Here is an 18,339-nt window from a genome sequence, read left to right as displayed (position 1 = left end):
GATCCTGGCTCATGGTACCCAATGGAGGATGTCCACGTTTGTAAATCCTTATGGGAACAGAGAACATGTGACAGTCTTTGCATGGCAGCCTCATCTTTCTCCTGAGCTTTGAACCTCCAACTTTGTGATGAACAGTCCCAAGCTTAGCCACCAGCACCACCAGGGCTCTTTCAGAGAGAGAGAGAGAGAGAGAGAGAGAGAGAGAGAGAGAGAGAGAAAGTTGCTGCCCTATTAGAAGGCTGTGGAATGTGCTGCAGAGAGCGCTGCAGGCCAATTCCACATGTTCTTTTTCTAGCCCTAAGGACTGTGGAAAGTGAAGATGTGGGAGATGCCTGCAGTCTGAACACACGCTTATATACCTCTGTTGTCATGATCACAGAGCAACCAGACACTGAGAACAAGGGGCATGGATTTCTGGGCTAACAGACCTGGAAACAAATTCTAGCTCCAGCACCAGCCACTGAAATGAAAGAAATCGCTTAGCACCTTAGACTGTTTCCTCGCTGATTAAGCATGCAGCTGGCCTTGTTTGGTTCATCACGGCTGGCTGTGATGGTAGAGTCTGGCTCAAGTTGTGTGACTCAGAGAGACCGGAGGACAGATTAGAAGTGTCCCTGAGGACCTGAGGTGGTAACTTACAGGAGGGGATCATGAGGCCTTTTTCCTCCAGCCTTTTGGTTAGCAAACGTGCACTTAACATGGCACCACCAGGGCTCCCTGCTACAAAAATATAGCTGACACAAAGTGTGTGGAGATAAAAATATGATAATCCACACAAAGCATTTCACTCTGGGCCAAGCATATAGTAAACACTTCAAAATATTTACTCTTGTTGTTCTTAGTGTGAATCCTATGTCTTGTCTTTTTTACACTGTATCTTGCTGCATCTCAGGGAACCATGTAAATCTTTAAGAGAATAGCTACCGTATACACTCAAGTATAAGCCGACCCACATATTAGCCGAGGCACCTAATTTTACCACAAAAACGGCATAAAAAATGTGCTGGAAAACTCGACTTATACACGAGCATGTACGGTAGGCTTGAACATACGCTGCTAAATAAGGAAATGAAAATCACTCACAAGCTTGCACTAACCGGGCCTTTCGCTGACCGTGCTGCAGTCCTAAAAACGTGCAATGGAGTCAAAAGTGCAAAAGTTACACGATGGGGGTAGATGCGCCAATCCTAGAGCACAATTACCCACCCAAACTCACCCCTCATTTTTGTGACGTCATCACTCCATTGTATCTGTCCTTTGGTGATCCATTTTCTCACCAACCGCTCAGTTCGAGGGCACCTTTGAGTAACTAGCAAGGACCAAAGCTGACCACTCCCATCGTGGCAATCAACCGTCAATCTGTGCTACGTCTATTCTTCACGCCACTGCCGGCGACACTCGCACGTTTGATAGTTTCCATTTGTTTTTTCCAAGCCAAGTCAACATCATTGAACAAAGCGGACTCAATTATTTGCCCAAAAGATCATTCAACTACTGCCAGATAAACGCTGCCACTGTGAGCGCCTGCCTCTCAGGAAGCCCTCACACAGCTCGTGCACAACACGCCTCAAGAAGAGGAAGTATCTCCGTAGAGCTGACATGGAGAAACACAGTTTGAAGAAACTCTGAAATGTTCAGAAAGAAGTGTCTGGAAGGAAGAAACCACGCAGGAAGCCGCTGAATGTTCCTTCTTTGCTAATCCATGCAGCCTGGATTATGTCGTGGCTAGATATTCAAGCAGAGCACAGAGTGCAGGGCAAAGAGGAGACAGACTGGGCTGCTGCAGTTTCTGTCGAGCCTTCCAGCGCCGAGAGGCTTAGGATCAGTCCTCGAGAGGAAGAAGGCCTCCTCGTCTCAGTCTGAGGAGGTGAGCATCCATCTGCTCAATGGTAGCACATGCTTAGACACCAGGCAAGACGCCTCAAGCGGGAAGAAGGAGCCCTCACTGACCAAGCCTCCAGCATTATCTTGGACTCTGGAGTTTCTCAAAAGAAGCAACCTAGAACTGTGTCTTTTTCTTGTTCACCTGGCTGCAGGGCTTGACTTGTAATGAGCAAACAATAAATGTTTGTGAAATCACTGTGTTGAGCACTGTACCTAGTAATCCACAACAGAGATCCCCAAAATGTTAGAGACCGGATTCTGTTTATTTTGTGTTCGTATCAACATTCCAAAACAGACAATAAGAAATAAAGGGGATCTCTTTCTCACTTGGCAAAATATAAGGGGGGAAAATCAAATCACAAATAAAACTAAGAATTAGAAAAACCGAATTTTAAACAATTCTCACTGCCACTGAGTTGATTCTGACTCATAGTGACCTAACACATCTAAGTTCTGAAAGTAATTAGTTCTTTTTAGATACACCCCTTTTTCTTCGGCCTTTTTTTTTTTAACTGAGCAATAAACTTTTGTATAGGTAGTAGAGCCAAGTTCAAAGCCCGAAGCAACAGAATCCAGTTTACTGAGAGTCAATTCCATTGTTATTCACTTTGGTCAATTTCCCTCTTTAAAAAAAAAAAATTCCAATGGCCGAACTATTGAATGAAATGATATCTGAATTATGTCCTAATAAAATGAATGGGGGGGGGGGTGTGAAAGTACAAAGCAACATGCAAAATGCTCCTGAGACTAATTCCTCATTGCTTCCGGTGGAATCTGAAAGAGACAGAAAATGGGCCTCTGCGTTTGAGCACATGACCCGCTTTAAATGAATGCTTCAATTAGCAGCTATTCTTTATCATAGCCATGCTTTTAATCTGCTGTGTATTACAACTCTTCAAAAACCACAGCATCACATCTGGGTATTTCCCACTGGGGCAAAAAGCATTTTAAACATGTAATTACCCAAAGAAGTAACATTTACTAATCTATTATCCAGCTAGCATTACTGTTGGCTGTTTTCATTTGCAGGCTGTTTGATACTCTGGTGTTAGTTCATCTTCACAACCTCCCTGGGCAGGAGGTCTCAGGGAATCAGCACACGTTAGCCCTCCACCACCAGGCAGACAGGGCTGCATACGCAAGTGGGAGATGCTGGCATTCGGGCGATGGGGTGCGGTGTTTGTAACAACCAAGAAATGAGAGAAGGAAGGAAGAAGGAAAGAAGGAAGGGTCTCCCAGTAGCTCCTCAAAAGAATTTTTATTTTAATCTCACAAGTTGTACAACCTCTCTATATGATTTTCACAAGTATAGGCGTAATGAACTTTTAAACCAAGGCTTTGAACTGCCTTGGTCTGGTTCTACCCACAGCTGAGAATTTGCATTCTGACCCCAGATAAAAAGGGGCTTCAAATAGTGGAAGGGGGGTGAAATTCAATTACCTTTTCATTCCAGTAATCCACACACCAAACTTTTTGAAGCACCAATGTGTACTGAATCAGAATTCACATTTGAACAAGCAGATTCTGATTCAGTGTACCTGAACTGGGAAGTGCTCAGAAATCACCAGTTCAGAGCTCTGCGTTTAACACTTCATTGGAAGAAAATAACTGACTAGAACAACAAAAGCAGATTCATGGACCAAAAACTCATGATGGAGCCAATGTGCCAAGAGTTCGTTTCCTCCTCAAAGAACGGTCCTACTTCTGTGCCTCAACCCAACACCAATGCAATGAAACTTCCCCAACTGAGAGAAAGACCTCCAAGACAGGCAGACTAGCTCAGAAGCCAAGCCACAGAAACGAAGTCGAACCAGCACGGTTTCCAGGCCAGGAAGCCTCCCCATGGTCCATCAGTGCTGATTCCACTTAGATTCATTAGGAAAGCGCAGCACAAAACTAAGTCAACCTGTGGGAGTGAGTAGTGTCAGTGGTTGTACTACCTACTGGGGATTTGCTCTTGACTATAACCAAGTGTGAGAGGTGCCCAGGTGGTGTAATGGCTACAAGTTGGACTGCTAACTGCAAGGTCAGCAGTTCGAAACCACCAGCCATTCCCCAGGAGAAAGACAGGGCTCTCTATTCCTGTAAACAGTTACAGTCTCAGAAATGCACAGGGCAGTTCTACTGCTATAAAGACAGACAGACAGTCTTGGAAACCTATAGGGGGCTAAGTGGGAGGACCAAGTGAATCTGCAAAATCTTATAATTATTTCTGAGTTAAAAAAGTATAGGCAAATTGTTACAATCCACCTTAAGATTTCCAACATTTACTTTGTTTTACCCATACAGTGGCATATATAACATTTTGAAGTTATAAGAGAAATTATTAATTCTCAAGTAAAAAGCTGAGGCTACTTTCTGTGGTCGCAATTATAAAACTTGTAATCTTACTTACTCACATGAAGCCAAGGTTTTCTATCAGTGTCTAAAGAGGCAGTTTTGCAGCAGTGCACACCAAGATAAAATAAAGTCTCACTTGATCCAATTACACTGTTTACTAAGAGCTATTTAATGGGAAAGTCACACCTTTGAGTTATTAGAAACTATAATAGGCCTGCAGAGTTCTAAACAAGTGAGCTAACAGAATTAGCTTTGATTCTAAATTGTTTGCCAAGTAGATTAATCCATCTGTTCCTGAATTGAAGGGGAAAAAAATTAGGTGTTTCTTCAGCTTGCTCAGCGTGCTCTAATAGAATTTTAATCAGTCTAGAGATGAATATTGTTAATTACTTAAATGGCAGTACGAAGGGTTTATTTTAATGTTCCTAGGAGAGATACAACATAATATTTTAAAACCTAACATTTTTGCCATTGATGGCTAACTCATAGGTAGCCCTTTATATGATTTTGCCACCTGCCAGAAAATGAAGGTCTTTCTGATCTGGTGTCTTCTGGGCAGAGACCTGAAGGAAATAAAGAACATTCCAGACAGAAGGAATACTAAGGACAACCTTGAGGTCAAAGGATGCTAGTGTGATCAGTGCAAGGAAGCATGTGGGTTAGGGAGAGAAAACAGAGTGAAGGAGAGGCGCTTTGTAGCAGGCAGCAGGCTGGACACCATCTAATTCTTCGGGTCTCAGGTGAGCAAGAATGAATGTTCATGTGTTAAAAACCATTTCAAGAAAATTATTCTGCCTGGAACTTTTGCCTCCTAGGCAAAATATTAGGTTAAACCCTAAACAAAAGCATTTCTTGAAGTCTTCTTAAAAGAAAACATTAGCTTAATTAGTCAAAGATAAAGTTTAAAGTCTTTGAATGTTAGTGTTGGTGAATATTGAAATACCATAGCCGGGGGTGGGGAATACCATGGACTGGCGAAAGAACAGACACATATGTCACGAACAAAGTACAGACAGAATGCCCTTTGGAAGTGAGAACTGGTGAGACTTCATGTCACGTACTTCGTACGTGTGATCAGGAGGGACTGACTATTCCCTGGAAAGGGGCATCCTGCTTGGTAGAGTGTCAGCGAAAAAGAGGAAGACCTTCGAGGAGATGGATTGACACACTGATGGCAACAGTGAACTCCCACATAGCAACTATTGTGAGCATGGATCAGGGCCAAAAATGTTTTCTTCGGTTGTACATAAGGTTGCTATGAGTACAGGATGCCACCTAACAACAATGTAGTGATGCACGAGTCCCGGAAATCCCAGGGACAAAAGACACGAGTCGTTTACTTTGTATCAGCAGGGAAAGCTCACATGGCAAAAGAATGTAAGCGGGACAGTATAAACTTCGTCTGTTTCTCAGTTTTACTTAGGGCTTAACCTTGACTGCACAACACAAATATCGTGACTAGCTCCTGCCTGGGTGTCCCCTCAATTCCCACGGAACTCCAATGCTGTTGTCAGCACCTGCCCCAACCATTCCTTCTTCCCAATCCCTGTATGATCCCACGGGCTTTCTAAATCCCACACTGTTTAAAGTCTTAAAACCTAAAGAAAGAGAGAAAGATAAAGGAGACAAGAGAGGCAGATCTATAGTAGGTAGACAGATCATCCTACTTACTCTCTAGTCTTGGGTTGCCCCCCCAAAAAAAGACTTGTTTGTAAGTCCTAACCTGGTACCAATAATATAAACTCATTGCCATAGAGTTGATTCTGACTCCTAGCAATCCTGAGGGTTTCAGAGGCTTTACCCCTTTACAGTAGTAGAAAGCCTCATCTTTCTCCAGCCTGTTAGCAAGGTCTTTTGGAAACAGTGAGCTTTGTGCATTGATGAGATCACAACAGGGTGGGTGGCAGGGTCTTCAACCTAATTGTTTCTGAGGTTTTTACATAAAAAAGCAGAAAACACACACACACACACACACACACACACGAAAGACAGGCAGCAAGGAATGTCAAAACCAAAATCAAAGACTGCCTCCAAACCCCAAGAACCCCCGAGGCTCCCCCTGAAGACGGCCATCCTGTAGGGCTGTGCCTTGAGCTGGGCTTCGAGTGTCCACAATCGTGAGATAAGAAATCCCTGTTTCTTAAAACCATCCAATTATGGACATTTTTGTCACAGCAGCACGAGGTACGTATGACACATGTGTACTTCCAAGCCTTGTGCCAAATTTTCAATATATTCTGATGTCATTGCAAGTGTACAATGGGGCTTCCAAAAGTTCCTGGGGAAATGGAATTTTTTAATGGAACTTTGAAGCCCCATTGTATGAAAATGTTGGGTGGAGAAAGGATTAATTGATCAAAAGATAAAATCATGCACATGAATTAGAGAATAAAACTAAGATGTGTGCTCATTTCTTGAAACAAATCACCTTTGAAGAGACTGTCATTTTAAAAATGTTTGATTTGTGAAAAGTCATATGAGCAACCCACTGGATCGTTCAACAAATAGTTTATTTTGTCAACTAAACATCACCCCCAAGAAGACCCAGGTGTCATCGGCCTTTTAACTTTATAACTCTCAGATCTTTGCCTTTTCTCGCTTGAGCCAAATGAGAGGGTATGACCTACATTTAAAACTGAAGATTGCACACAAGAATCCCCCCAGCCCTGAGCACACTGAAAAGTTGGTCACAAAAAAGGATAGAAAGCTCCCACATACCACTTTAAAACTACTTGACTGCCTCTTAAAACAGGCTAGTGGGCTTCCCTAAAACGACACGTGGAGAAGTAAAGCTATTACCAAGCAATAAAAGTCAAAACCAAAAAAGTAAGGCAGGAACGAAGTCTGAGGGTGAGGAGAGCTAAATAACACATGAGCAAAAATCTTACATTGAGATCCTGAGTATGTTTAATATGCTTCTTCTGAAACTGCATATATGTAGTACATTTGCCTATATTTTTCTAAAGAAACACTATCAGTATAGCTTGAAAACTAAAACAAAGAACCAGATAGGGTAAAGGAGATCTTAAAATGAGGAGCCAGGGAGGGTGGCAAATCTGAGAGTCCCTTATGATAAAGTTTCCCACAAGCAAAGCAAATTAATAAAACCTTTTTTAAAGATCAAGAAAAAGCCACCATTAAAAAGCAATCATTAAGAACTGGCAAAAATTAGAAGAAATTAATCTTGTCATATTTCAAGTTAGTAATATCATACAGTGAAAAGCATGATTCCAAAAGACTTGATAATTTTGATTCTGCCTCCTCAGTGCGATACTCTCTAGGAATAAAAGAACTACATAGAAATCTTAAGCATCATTGAGGAATTTCATTGTTTATAATAAATGTCACTATTGTGAAACTATCAAGCATGTTGTAAATTATACAAATATATAATTATATTGATGCTTTTGCAAAAAAAACTTTTTTACCCTAAAGAAGAGTTCACCTGATCTAGTTTCCAAAATTTTTTGCATTTTTGGCTTGTATTGTTTTCTTTGGTTTTTGTTTGTTCATATTAGAGTGTATCTTAAGGGCGTTTATGTCAATGAAGGTCACTCTCTTGTACCTGCCACCTCTCAAACCCTTGTTCTGCGTGCTATCCCTATATGTCCATCAATTCTGGGTTTCATATAAGGGGGTACCTACCCCCCTCCAGAAAAAAACAGAAAAAATTGCTCCCATTAGCAGGCTTATGTAGTACACATTTTTCCCACTAGGAGAGCACTGGATAAGCCCCTCTGTGTTAGTGCACCCCGTGGAGTCACCTAGGAAAGTTCTCTCTGGTCACAGTGAAATATTTTGTGAAAACAATTTTGCTCAAGCCTTGTTTTTAGTGATGGCCAATTTAAGAGAAACACGTGGACTTGGTTGACATCTCGCTTAGATGGCTACGTGTTTGGAGACAAGCCCTTAACACCCCAAACACTATTTTATCTGACAGCTGGCACCATCTAATTTTTCACCACATTTTGCTATAGCATCCATATCTTCTGTGTTCCCTTTCTGAGGGTAAATATCATTCTTACGATGAAAGAACTAATTGTTCTTAAGTTGGAGCTAGCATTTAGGGCAAGCCCAAAACCCATTCCGGGGTCTATGTGTTTGTTTGTTTCTTTCTTTCTTTTCATTTTTTTATTACTTGGGAGTTAACACATGTCATGTCATTCCATAGTTCAATTATATCAAGAAGAATTGTACAATTGCTTCCACAATCAGTTTCAAAACATTCTTTTTCTTCCTGGACTCCCTGTCTCCCTTTATCCCAACACCGCAACAGCCCCTGTACCCCACCCCCGAAACCTGTTGTAAGCAAACTCATCGCCATTGAGTGATTCTAACTCATAGCCACCCGACATAGCATTTCCAAGACTGTAAATCTTTATGGAAGCAGAGCCTCCTCTTCCAAAAAGTGGCTGGTGTGTTTAAACTACCAACCTAGTGGTTAGGACTCCAATGGTTATTATAGCTACACTCAATTCAGGTCCCAACTCACAACAATTCATGCATAAGGGGACAAAATGCTGCCCAGCCATATGCTATTCCCAGCACGGGCTGAGGGATTCAGGTTAACGATGAAAATCAATATAAATGAACAAAATGCAAAAATTACAAATGGCTTGTATTACTTCCGATGTGACTTGACATAGGTTTAAATGTTACAAGATCAGAAGTTTTTACGGGACCCAGTTTATAAAAGCAATAATGTGTAATGAATCTGCTGCTTGAAAGTGCATGAAAAAAAGAAAATGCATGGACCAACCATGTCGCCTGAAAAAAATGTTTCAAGTCTCTAAAATGGGAGAACAGGCAAACATTCCTGTCCTATAGAGAAATCTAGCTTCCTATCCTATGGAAATAGTACACGCATTTCCATCCAATGTGTCATTCATCTCGCATCAGAACACTGTCAGATGATCCTCAGCTCACAGTGGGGTTCTGCTCCAGCAGTACCATTGCGAGTCGTTCTGAAGTCAAACACCTTTATTCCCACTGAAAGGGTGTCAAGAAGTATTGCTATACAATCGCAGAAAATTTTCATTAAACAAAAATACCAAACTATGAAGCTTTTTTTTTTTTTTCATGACATAGCTGCCATCAGGTCTATAAGACTTTCTGAAGGCTGTGTCCATCTCTGTAGGCCTTCCCCCAAAGAATTCTGCACTCTTTGATCTACACTGCAGGAAATGGCTTTGGCACGCTCAGGAGACTCAAATGGTGACCCTTTACAATATTCTTTGAGATTTGAGAATAAGCGAAGTCTGAGGGGGCAAATTGGGGCTGGAATGGGGCAAGGTTTCCCAATGAAATTCACAGGACAGACCTTGCTAAACTCTAAGAATGAACACAGGGGCCCGGGTGGTGGAGTGCTTCTGAGGTGGGCTGCTTAGCCCGGGGTCAGTAGTTTGAAATCACCAGCCACTCTGCAGGAAAAAGAGGTACTTTCTACTCCCATAAAGAGTTACTGTCTAGAGGAGAGTGTGGGAAGCCTGGTAGGGCATGATCAAGGGTAATATAACCAAGATAAATTGCTAAAACCCTGGAGGGGACTGAATATGATAGTGGGACAGGAGGAAAGTCAAAGGAAATAAAGGAAAGAACTGGGAGGCAAAGGGTATTTATAGAGGTGTAGATAAAGACATGTACATATGAAAATATACTTATATATGAGGATTGGGAAATAGATCTATGTGCATATATTTATAGGTTTAGGATTAAGGCAGCAGAAGGACATTGGACCTTCACTCAAGTACTCCCTAAATGCAAGAATGCTTTCTTCTATTAAATTGGCATTCTATGCAATATCCCAGCGTAGAGTAGGGAACCAGTGGAGACATCTGGGAGGCTGGCCCCAGCACCATAAATGAAGTGGATTCCTGCCCCTCCCCCGAAAAGAATTTGTTCCAAAGGACTACATTGACTCTGCAGCTCTGGGAGATGGACATATCTGATCAGAGCACACGGGAGCAGATGAAGGGGCAGGAGGAGAGAGTGGAACACAGCCTGGCCCACCAGGCCCTGAGGAGGATGTTCCTGAGTAGAGCAGCCAGTCCACAGAGAGAACAACATGGCTGGCCCCACTATGAGAAATGATGCCACTCAGTGACTAAGGGCGATACAGGGGACAGCACCGGAGACACAGTGTGGGAATTGCACCAGACCTGATCCCACCACACCGAGGCGAAGCACTCGGGGAGAGCAGCAGAACAGCAAGGGAATGGAGTGGCAAGGTCCCCAGGGAATGCTGAAAGAGGACTTTGGGGCCAGGGCGTGGTGCCCCAACAGACTGGACTGGAAAACGCTCCTAAGGGCCAGCAAATGATCCCTGAACTAACTACAAGCTTTTCTCTTGTGAAGTGTTCTGTTTTGTTCTTTGTCAGTGGCTTGTTTTTGTTGTTTTGTTGTCTGGTTGTATACTGTTGCTTTGTTTTCCTCTGTCTTCTTTTTGTGCATATTAGTGTCTCCACAGGGCTGTCTGAATCGGACAGGCTGGATGAACTATCTGGAGGAAAAACAACGGGACCGACAGTTCGGGGGGGACTTTGGGTGGGGGGGTAGGTGGGGTAAGGAAGTGGGGTTAACAAACACAGGGACAAGTGAACAACATGGGACCCCAAATGGTAGAGAGGGGGGAGTGGCAGGCCTGGTGGGGAAAGATCAAGGGTAAGGTTGCGTAGAGAAGAGGTATACTCTAGCCCAGGTGGCGAAGAAGCATGGTAGTAGGGCAGGAGGAAAGTCAAGGGAGATGGAGGAAAGAGCTAGGAGTCAAAGGGCATTTATGAAGGTCTAGACAAAGACATGTACATGCAAATATATATAGGAGGATGGGGAAATAGATCGATGTGTCTATATTTATAGGTTAAGCATTAAGGTGGCGGAAGGACCTTGGGCCTCTACTCAAACACTCCCTCAATGCATGAATACTTTCTTTTATTAAATTGGAAATCTATGATGCTCACACTCCCGACACAATGGCTGGAGCCAAAGTGGGTGAACAAGTAAATGTGGTGAAGAAAGCTGATGGTGCCCGGCTATCAAAAGAGATAGTGACTGGGGTCTTAAAGGCTTGAAGATAAACAAGCAGCCATCTAGCTCAGAAGCAACAAAGTCCACATGGAAGAACACACCAGCCTGTGTGATCACGAGGTGCCAAAGGGATCAGTTATCAGGCATCAAAGAACAAAAAAATCACCTATTGACTGCACACCTCCATGATAGGATCACTGAAGACAAATGGGTGCATAAGCAAATGTGGTGAAGAAAGCTGATGGTGCCCAGCTATCAAAAGAGATAGTGTCTGGGGTTTTAAAGGCTTGAAGGTGAACAAGCGGCCATCTAGCTCAGAAGCAAAAAAGCCCACATGGAAGAAGCACATCGGCCAGTGCGATCACGAGGTGCCAAAGGGACCAGGTATAAGGCATCATGCAAAAAAAAAAAAAAAGATATATGTGTGTATGTATATATGTATATGTATATATACCATATTGAATGAAGGGGGAAGTGCAGAGTGGAGACCCAAGACCCAAGTGTGGGCCAATGGAGATCCCCTCACAGAGGGGTTTAGGAGAGGAGATGGGTCAATTAGGGTGCAAGGTAGTACCGATGAAGAACACAGCTTTCCCCCAGATCCTGGATGCTTCCTCCCCCCAACTACCATGATCCGAATTCTACCTTGCAGGGCTGGATAGGGCAGAGGTTGTACACTGGTACATATGAGGGCTGGAGGCACAGGGAATCTAGGGTGGATGATACCTTCAGGACCTAGGGTGTGGGGGGCGATGCTGGGAGAGTGGAGGGTGAGTGGGTTGGAAAGGGGGAACTGATTACAAGGACCCACATGTGACCCCCTTCCTGGGAGAGGGACGGCAGGGAAGGGGGGGAAGGGAGACTCCGGATAGAGCAAGATATGACAAAATAACGATGTATAAATTACCAAGGGCACATGAGGGAGGGGGGACCGGGGAGGGAGGGGAAAAAAAAGAGGACCTGATGTAAAGGGCTTAAGTGGAGAGCAAATGCTTTGAGAATGATTGGGGCAGGGAATGTATGGATGTGCTTTATACAATTGATGTATGTATATGTATGGATTGTGATAAGAGCTGTATGAGTCCCTAATAAAATATATTAAAAAAGAAAGAAAATGATTAGGGCAAAGAATATATAGATGTGCTTTACACAATTGATGGATATATATATATATATATATATATATATATATAGTGATAAGAGTTGTATGAGCCCCTAATAAAATGATAAAAAAAAAAATTTGGCATTCTCTGATGCTTACATTCCTGCCACAACTGCTGAAGACAATGCGGGTGAATAAACAAATGTGGTGAAGAAAGCTGATGGTGCCCAGCTATCAAAAGATATAGCATCTGGGGTCTTAAAGGCTTGAAGGTAAACAAGCAGCCATCTAGCTCAGAAGCAACAAAGCCCACATAGAAGAAGCACACCAGCAGGTGCGATCCTGAGGTGCTGAAGGGATCAGGTATCAGGCGTCATCAGAACAAAAACTCTTACCATAGTGAATGAGGTGGGGAATGCGGAGTGGAGACCCAAAGCCCATTTGTAGGCCACTGGACATCCCTTACAGAAGGTTTGTGGGGAGGAGACGAGCTAGTCATGGTGCGATGTAGCAATGATGAAACATACAACTTTCTTCTAATTCTTAAATGCTTCCTCCCCACCCCCATCCCCACTATCATGATCCCAATTCTACGTTGCAAGTCTGGCTAGACCAGAGGATGTACACTGGTACAGATAGGAACTGGAAACACAGGGAATCCAGGGTGGATGATCCCTTCAGGACCAGGACCAGTGGTGAAACTGGGAGGTTGGAGGGAGGGTGGGTTTGAAAGGGGGAACCTATACAAGGACCTACATGTGACCTCCTCCCTGGGGGGTGGACAACAGTAAAGTGGGTGAAGGGAGACGTGGGACAGAGCAAGATATGACAAATTAATAATTCATAAATTATCAAGGGTTTATGAGGGAGGGGGGAGCGGGGAGGGAAGGGAAAAAATGAGGACCTGATGCCAGAGGCTTAAATGGAGTGCAAATATTTTGAGAATGATGAGGGCAATGAATGTACAAATGTGCTTTACACAATTGATATATGTATAGATTGTGATAAGAGTTGTATGAGCCCCTAATAAAACAATTAAAATTTTGTTTAAAAAAAAAGTCACCATCTGGAAAACTCACAGGGGCTGTTCTACCCTGTCCTACAGGGTCACTGAGTTGGAATCAATCAATAGCAACGAGGAGAAGAATAAGCGGGTCCATTGTCATTATAGGGGGAAAATAAACCCTTTCCTGGCCATTTTCTCACCAGTAGTTTTTAAATTTTCTTAAAACTTCATAATAACCACCCCCCACCCCCCATCCCACCCCACCCCACCCTCGATCCTCTTACATCCTTTGAGAAACTCTACGATCACCTGTTTGGAATACCAAAAAGCCCTTCTGAGCTGACATCTCTTTCTAACATTTTAATTTGTCAGCAGCTCCCCCAGGAAGCCACGGTAACGGTTTTAATTGGATCTTGCTCTCTGAATCAAACTAGAAAATCCAAGATATATCCTCGGTTACAATTCTTTCCAATTCTTCATTAGTTTCTATCTTGCTTAACAGACTGATGGAAAGACGGGCTCTGTGGGTGAGCTGAACTTCATGCAAGGCCTCTGGCACCCATGGAGCCAAAGCTTGTTGAGGCCAGATGTCCACTTAAAACTAAAATGCCCAAACATGTGAGATCCCAACTTCAGTGTCTCTCAAATCAGTGGTTTTTGGACCTTAGCCGTAGTTTCTACACTCATTGACGTTCACAGTCATCTCTCTGTTCGCTCATCTGTGAGGTCTTCATGACCTCCTTAAAATCCTAGCTCCATTTAAAAACCACTGTTTTAAACATAGTGCAATGCTTCGATGATTTGAGGAGGGGTCCACATGAGTTTGAATATTAGCCATCCCAGAAGCTTGTTCAAACATGTTGTTGGAAATAAGCACATACATGTATAAACTAGAACCCTATGATACTTTTGACTTATCCATGTATTTTTGCTTTTATTGACAGTCTCTTAATGAATCCAATTGTTATCCTTCTGGTTAAAACATTGCCTGCAAACTTACAAATGTGGGCTTTGTTTTATTTCACAGCACTTCACAGATAAACTTGGGTTTTTTACAAAGAGAATGCGGAGGGCAACCCAATATGGAGCAAGTCTAGTGATGCCGTTTTTCTAACAGCATGTTTCCTCCATGCTGTATGTCACATTTTGATAATTCTCACAATCTTTCAAACTTTTATATAAGGCTATTATATAATTAATAGACTGCAGTATAGTATAAGTTTTACATGTAATGGAAAACTCAGGAAACTTATATGACTCACTATATTGTGATATTCCTTCATTCCAGTAATCTGAAATAGAATCCACAGCATGGCCAAGGCATCTCTAGATACATCTGAGAATGGCAACAGTATTAGTAAATTATGCATTGCAACAATGTATGTAGTACATATTACTAACACTAAGATGTACCATAAATGGAGGTAGTAAGAGCTGTGTATCAACCAGAATACTATGGAATTGTATCGTGTGTATCGTGCTTTTTATACAACTACATCCATTTTTATATACACACTTTTATATAAAATATCTTTTTTCAACTCATATTTTTCTCTTCCAACGTCCCACCTTGATACAATCCATTTCTAGGACAAGAAAGATCAAGCAAAACAAAATTTTGAAAAGTAAAGTTTTACAAATCCCTGATGGTAATATGAACAATTTAACTCATGGACAATCTCCAAACAGTATTATAAGACTATAACCAATAAGCACATGTGGTGAAGAAAGTTGATTGTGCCCAGCTATCAAAAGATAGAGCATCTGGGGTCTTAAAGGCTTGAGGATAAACAAGCGGCCATCTAACTCAGAAGCAACAAAGCCCACATGGAAGAAGCACACCAGCCTATGTGATCACGAGGTGTCAAAGGGATCAGGTATCAGGCATCAAATAACAAAATATCCTATCATTGTGAATGAGGGGGAGTGTGGAGTGGGTAGGCAACCTGGACATCCCCTTACAGAAGGGTCACAGGGAGGAGATGAGCCAGCCAGGGTGCAGTGTAGAATGATGAAACATACAGCTTTCCTCTAGTTCCTAAATGCTTTTTCCCACCCGATTATCATGACCCCAATTCTACTTACAAATCTGGCTAGACCAGAGGATGTACACTAGTGCAGATACGAACTGGAAACAGGGAATCCAGGGTGGATGATCCCTTCAGGACCAGTGGTGAAAGTGGCAATAAGGGGGAGCGGGGGGAGCTATTATAAGGATCCACATATAACCTCCTCCCTGGGGGAAAGACAACAGAAAAGTGGATAAAGGGAGATGTCGGACAGTATAAGATATGACAAAATAATAATTTATAAAATATCAAGGGTTCATGAGGGGAGAGAGGGGAAGGAGGGGGGGAAATGAGGAGCTGATGCCAAGGGCTTAAGTGGAGAGCAAATGTTTTAAGAATGGTGAGGGCAATGAATGTACAAATGTACTTTACACAATTGATGCATGTATGGATTGTGATAAGAATTGAATGAGCCCCCAATAAAATAATGTTTAAATAAATACTTGGGCTTCCCACTTTGTGTGATAAAACTCAAATTCCTTATCTCAGCATTACAAATGTTTTCCAATCTGACTCTGTTCAACTAAACTTTCCTCATTCTCTAAATTCAGCCAGCTTGTTCATTACTCTAGGCGTTAGCATCAGAGACCACAAACTCCAGGAAGCAGGGACTTTTCCTGTACCACAATCCCAGTGCCTACAACAAGGCTTGGTTTACAGAGGCTCACTGGAAAATGTTTATGAATGAATAAATGAATGTAGATAGATTTCTTTAAAAAAAAAAGGCTATAGCCATGATGTCTGAAAAGAACTGTTTTAGAAATGATTTTTATTATAACTGAAGAAAGGTCAAATAATCTACTTTTAAGTACAATAAAAGAAAAATACAGGTACATCGCTTAGGCAATTTTTTCCTCAAGTTAATGATTTATTTGCCTTTTGATTACTGGGCTTCAATTCAAGGCAATGGTCTATTGAAACCCAGTATTCTAAGTTTATAAAATGTTAACATAGGCATAATATTGACAGACATTAGCTAGGTGATAACTAGCTAATATTAAACCAAACCAAAACCCACTGCCATCAAGTTGATTACAACTCAAAGTGTATCTTTAAGTGACCTCATCATTTAAGACAGTCTCAACATTTTCCTGCAGAGCCACTGGTGGGTTTGAAGTGCCAACCTTGTGGCTAGCAGCCCAACACCTAAAGCAAGCAATGCATTAAGACAGATATGTCTGGCTACCACTTATCTACCAAAGTACATAAAAAATGCTTTGAGAACTCCATTCTTTTCCAATTATTTCTGTAACATGCCTTTATACTTAACACTGAAAGGCTGCTCACCATTATAGCTCAAAATTTGGATGTCATCGGATAATATATACCGGGTTTGTATGTGTATCAAAAAGCACACATACACTTGTTAGAAAGTGAAGTGGGACTGATTTTAGAAACACTGAACTGTATCATCATAAAATTCATTCTGTATTTTCAAAGTGGTCACTTCCCAACACAGTACAGTAACCAGGCCATCTGCCCCTTCACTCCCAGAACAGCTCAAGAATCTCACCTCCAAGATGACAGGGGCAGGGCCCTCAGGAGAGGCCTTTAGGGTTACATGTTACAGGCTTGCCCCGTGGAGTCCCCTAGTAGAGGGCTTGGGAGAGGTGACAGCAAGTGAACTGGATGAGGTTTGGGAAGTGCTAGATCTTAGGATACAGGATCACTAGGCTTTGTGCTCTGACCTAGAACCTGACATTCAAACCGTCAACAAAAAGTTCCTCCTCAACAATGTGCAGTAAAGGTAGCAGGTAAACTTTGAGTAAAGGCCAGAGGTGTCCATTTAGTATCTGAAGGAAGACCCTGACCCGCAGGGAAACCACTCATAAATTATGCTGAATGAGTGTTTTTACACGGTTGATATTTCAGAGAAGGACTGCATGGATTTTAAAAGCCCCAATTTTTGGAAATGACAAAGATCCAGATGCCAGAAGTGAAATGAAAACGCATGGGCAGTGGGTGCGATATGTCTTCAAATTTACGACTCTACAAATTTCCACACACACACACACACACACACACACACACACACACACACACACACACAAAATTGAGGTGTTCCTGCAATGAATGGCATAAGCAGAGGGCCTGGAGGTCTGAAAACGGGCCCTGCGTACCAATAAGCGTTAACGTTAAGGTGAGCATGATCTGAATGAAGAGGAGACGGTCACCCCAAAGCCGGGCAGACCCCAAGGCCGGGCAGGGCGCGGCCGTCATCCCCCTGCCCTGACCCCAACTAGGAACCGGCCCCACCAGGGTGGGACTGCAACCTGCTGCATGCCCAGTAGTCCGGGAGCCCTCCGTCCGGTTCCGAGTCGGGATTCCGGAGAGCCCCACCGCAGGCACTAATGGCCTGCCCCAGGCCCCCCGGAACCGCAGGTCAGGTCCTCCCGCAGCTCGGGGGCTGTCCGTCCCCTCCCAGGAAGCCCCACGCGGCGCCGCGGCCCTGAGGCCACATGCTCCACGGCCCCATCTCCCAGGACACTCCCAGGGCAGCAGGATCGCGCCCGCCAGCCACGAAAGCCGACTCAGGCCGCCGGCGAGCGCGACCCAGGGACTCCAGAGCGGGGGCAGCGGCCATCGGGCCGCCGCCTGCCACCCCACATCGCTTACCTCGCTTCTGCCACCAGCGCAGCCCATTCCCCGGCTGCCTGACGTGGCCCGCCCCGTCCTCTCGAACGCCCGGGGGCGGGGCCTACGGAACGGGCGAATAGAGTGCCGACTGCGGGCTCCGGCACCGCCTCCTCCGGCTCCAGCCCGCCCACCTGCGCACGCGCGCACGGGCCCGGGACCGCGCACTGCAGTAGCCCGGCATCCCTGGATCCTGCACCTTTGCCTGGGCGCTGGAAGGGCGGTGCGTTGTGGGTTAGCCAAAAAAGATCAGATTCCAGGAACCTGCTAGAGATGCCACT

General features: G+C 43.6%; 1 protein-coding gene across 3 annotated transcripts in view; it reads right to left on the bottom strand.

Annotated features, from left to right (window-relative positions):
• Window positions 1-18,131, bottom strand: part of FOCAD (focadhesin) — a 288,437-nt gene extending 270,306 nt beyond the window's left edge. For 2 of the 3 annotated variants that reach the window (XM_075559987.1, XM_075559990.1), the window contains exon 1: window positions 18,041-18,131. Coding sequence is in view for 1 of the 3 variants with exons in the window: in XM_075559989.1 (XP_075416104.1) it covers window positions 18,041-18,067 (27 nt within the window). In the remaining 2 variants the exon portion in view is untranslated. The remainder of the gene's footprint in view (window positions 1-18,040) is intronic. The other variant, XM_075559989.1, reaches the window with a different exon arrangement.
• Between the last annotated feature and the right edge of the window lie 208 nt (window positions 18,132-18,339).

Source organism: Tenrec ecaudatus, chromosome 10 (genome assembly GCF_050624435.1).
Source record: "Tenrec ecaudatus isolate mTenEca1 chromosome 10, mTenEca1.hap1, whole genome shotgun sequence".
NCBI lineage: Eukaryota > Metazoa > Chordata > Mammalia > Afrosoricida > Tenrecidae > Tenrec > Tenrec ecaudatus.
Note: the sequence above shows the minus strand (reverse complement) of the source record. Positions and strands in the feature narration are given on the sequence as shown.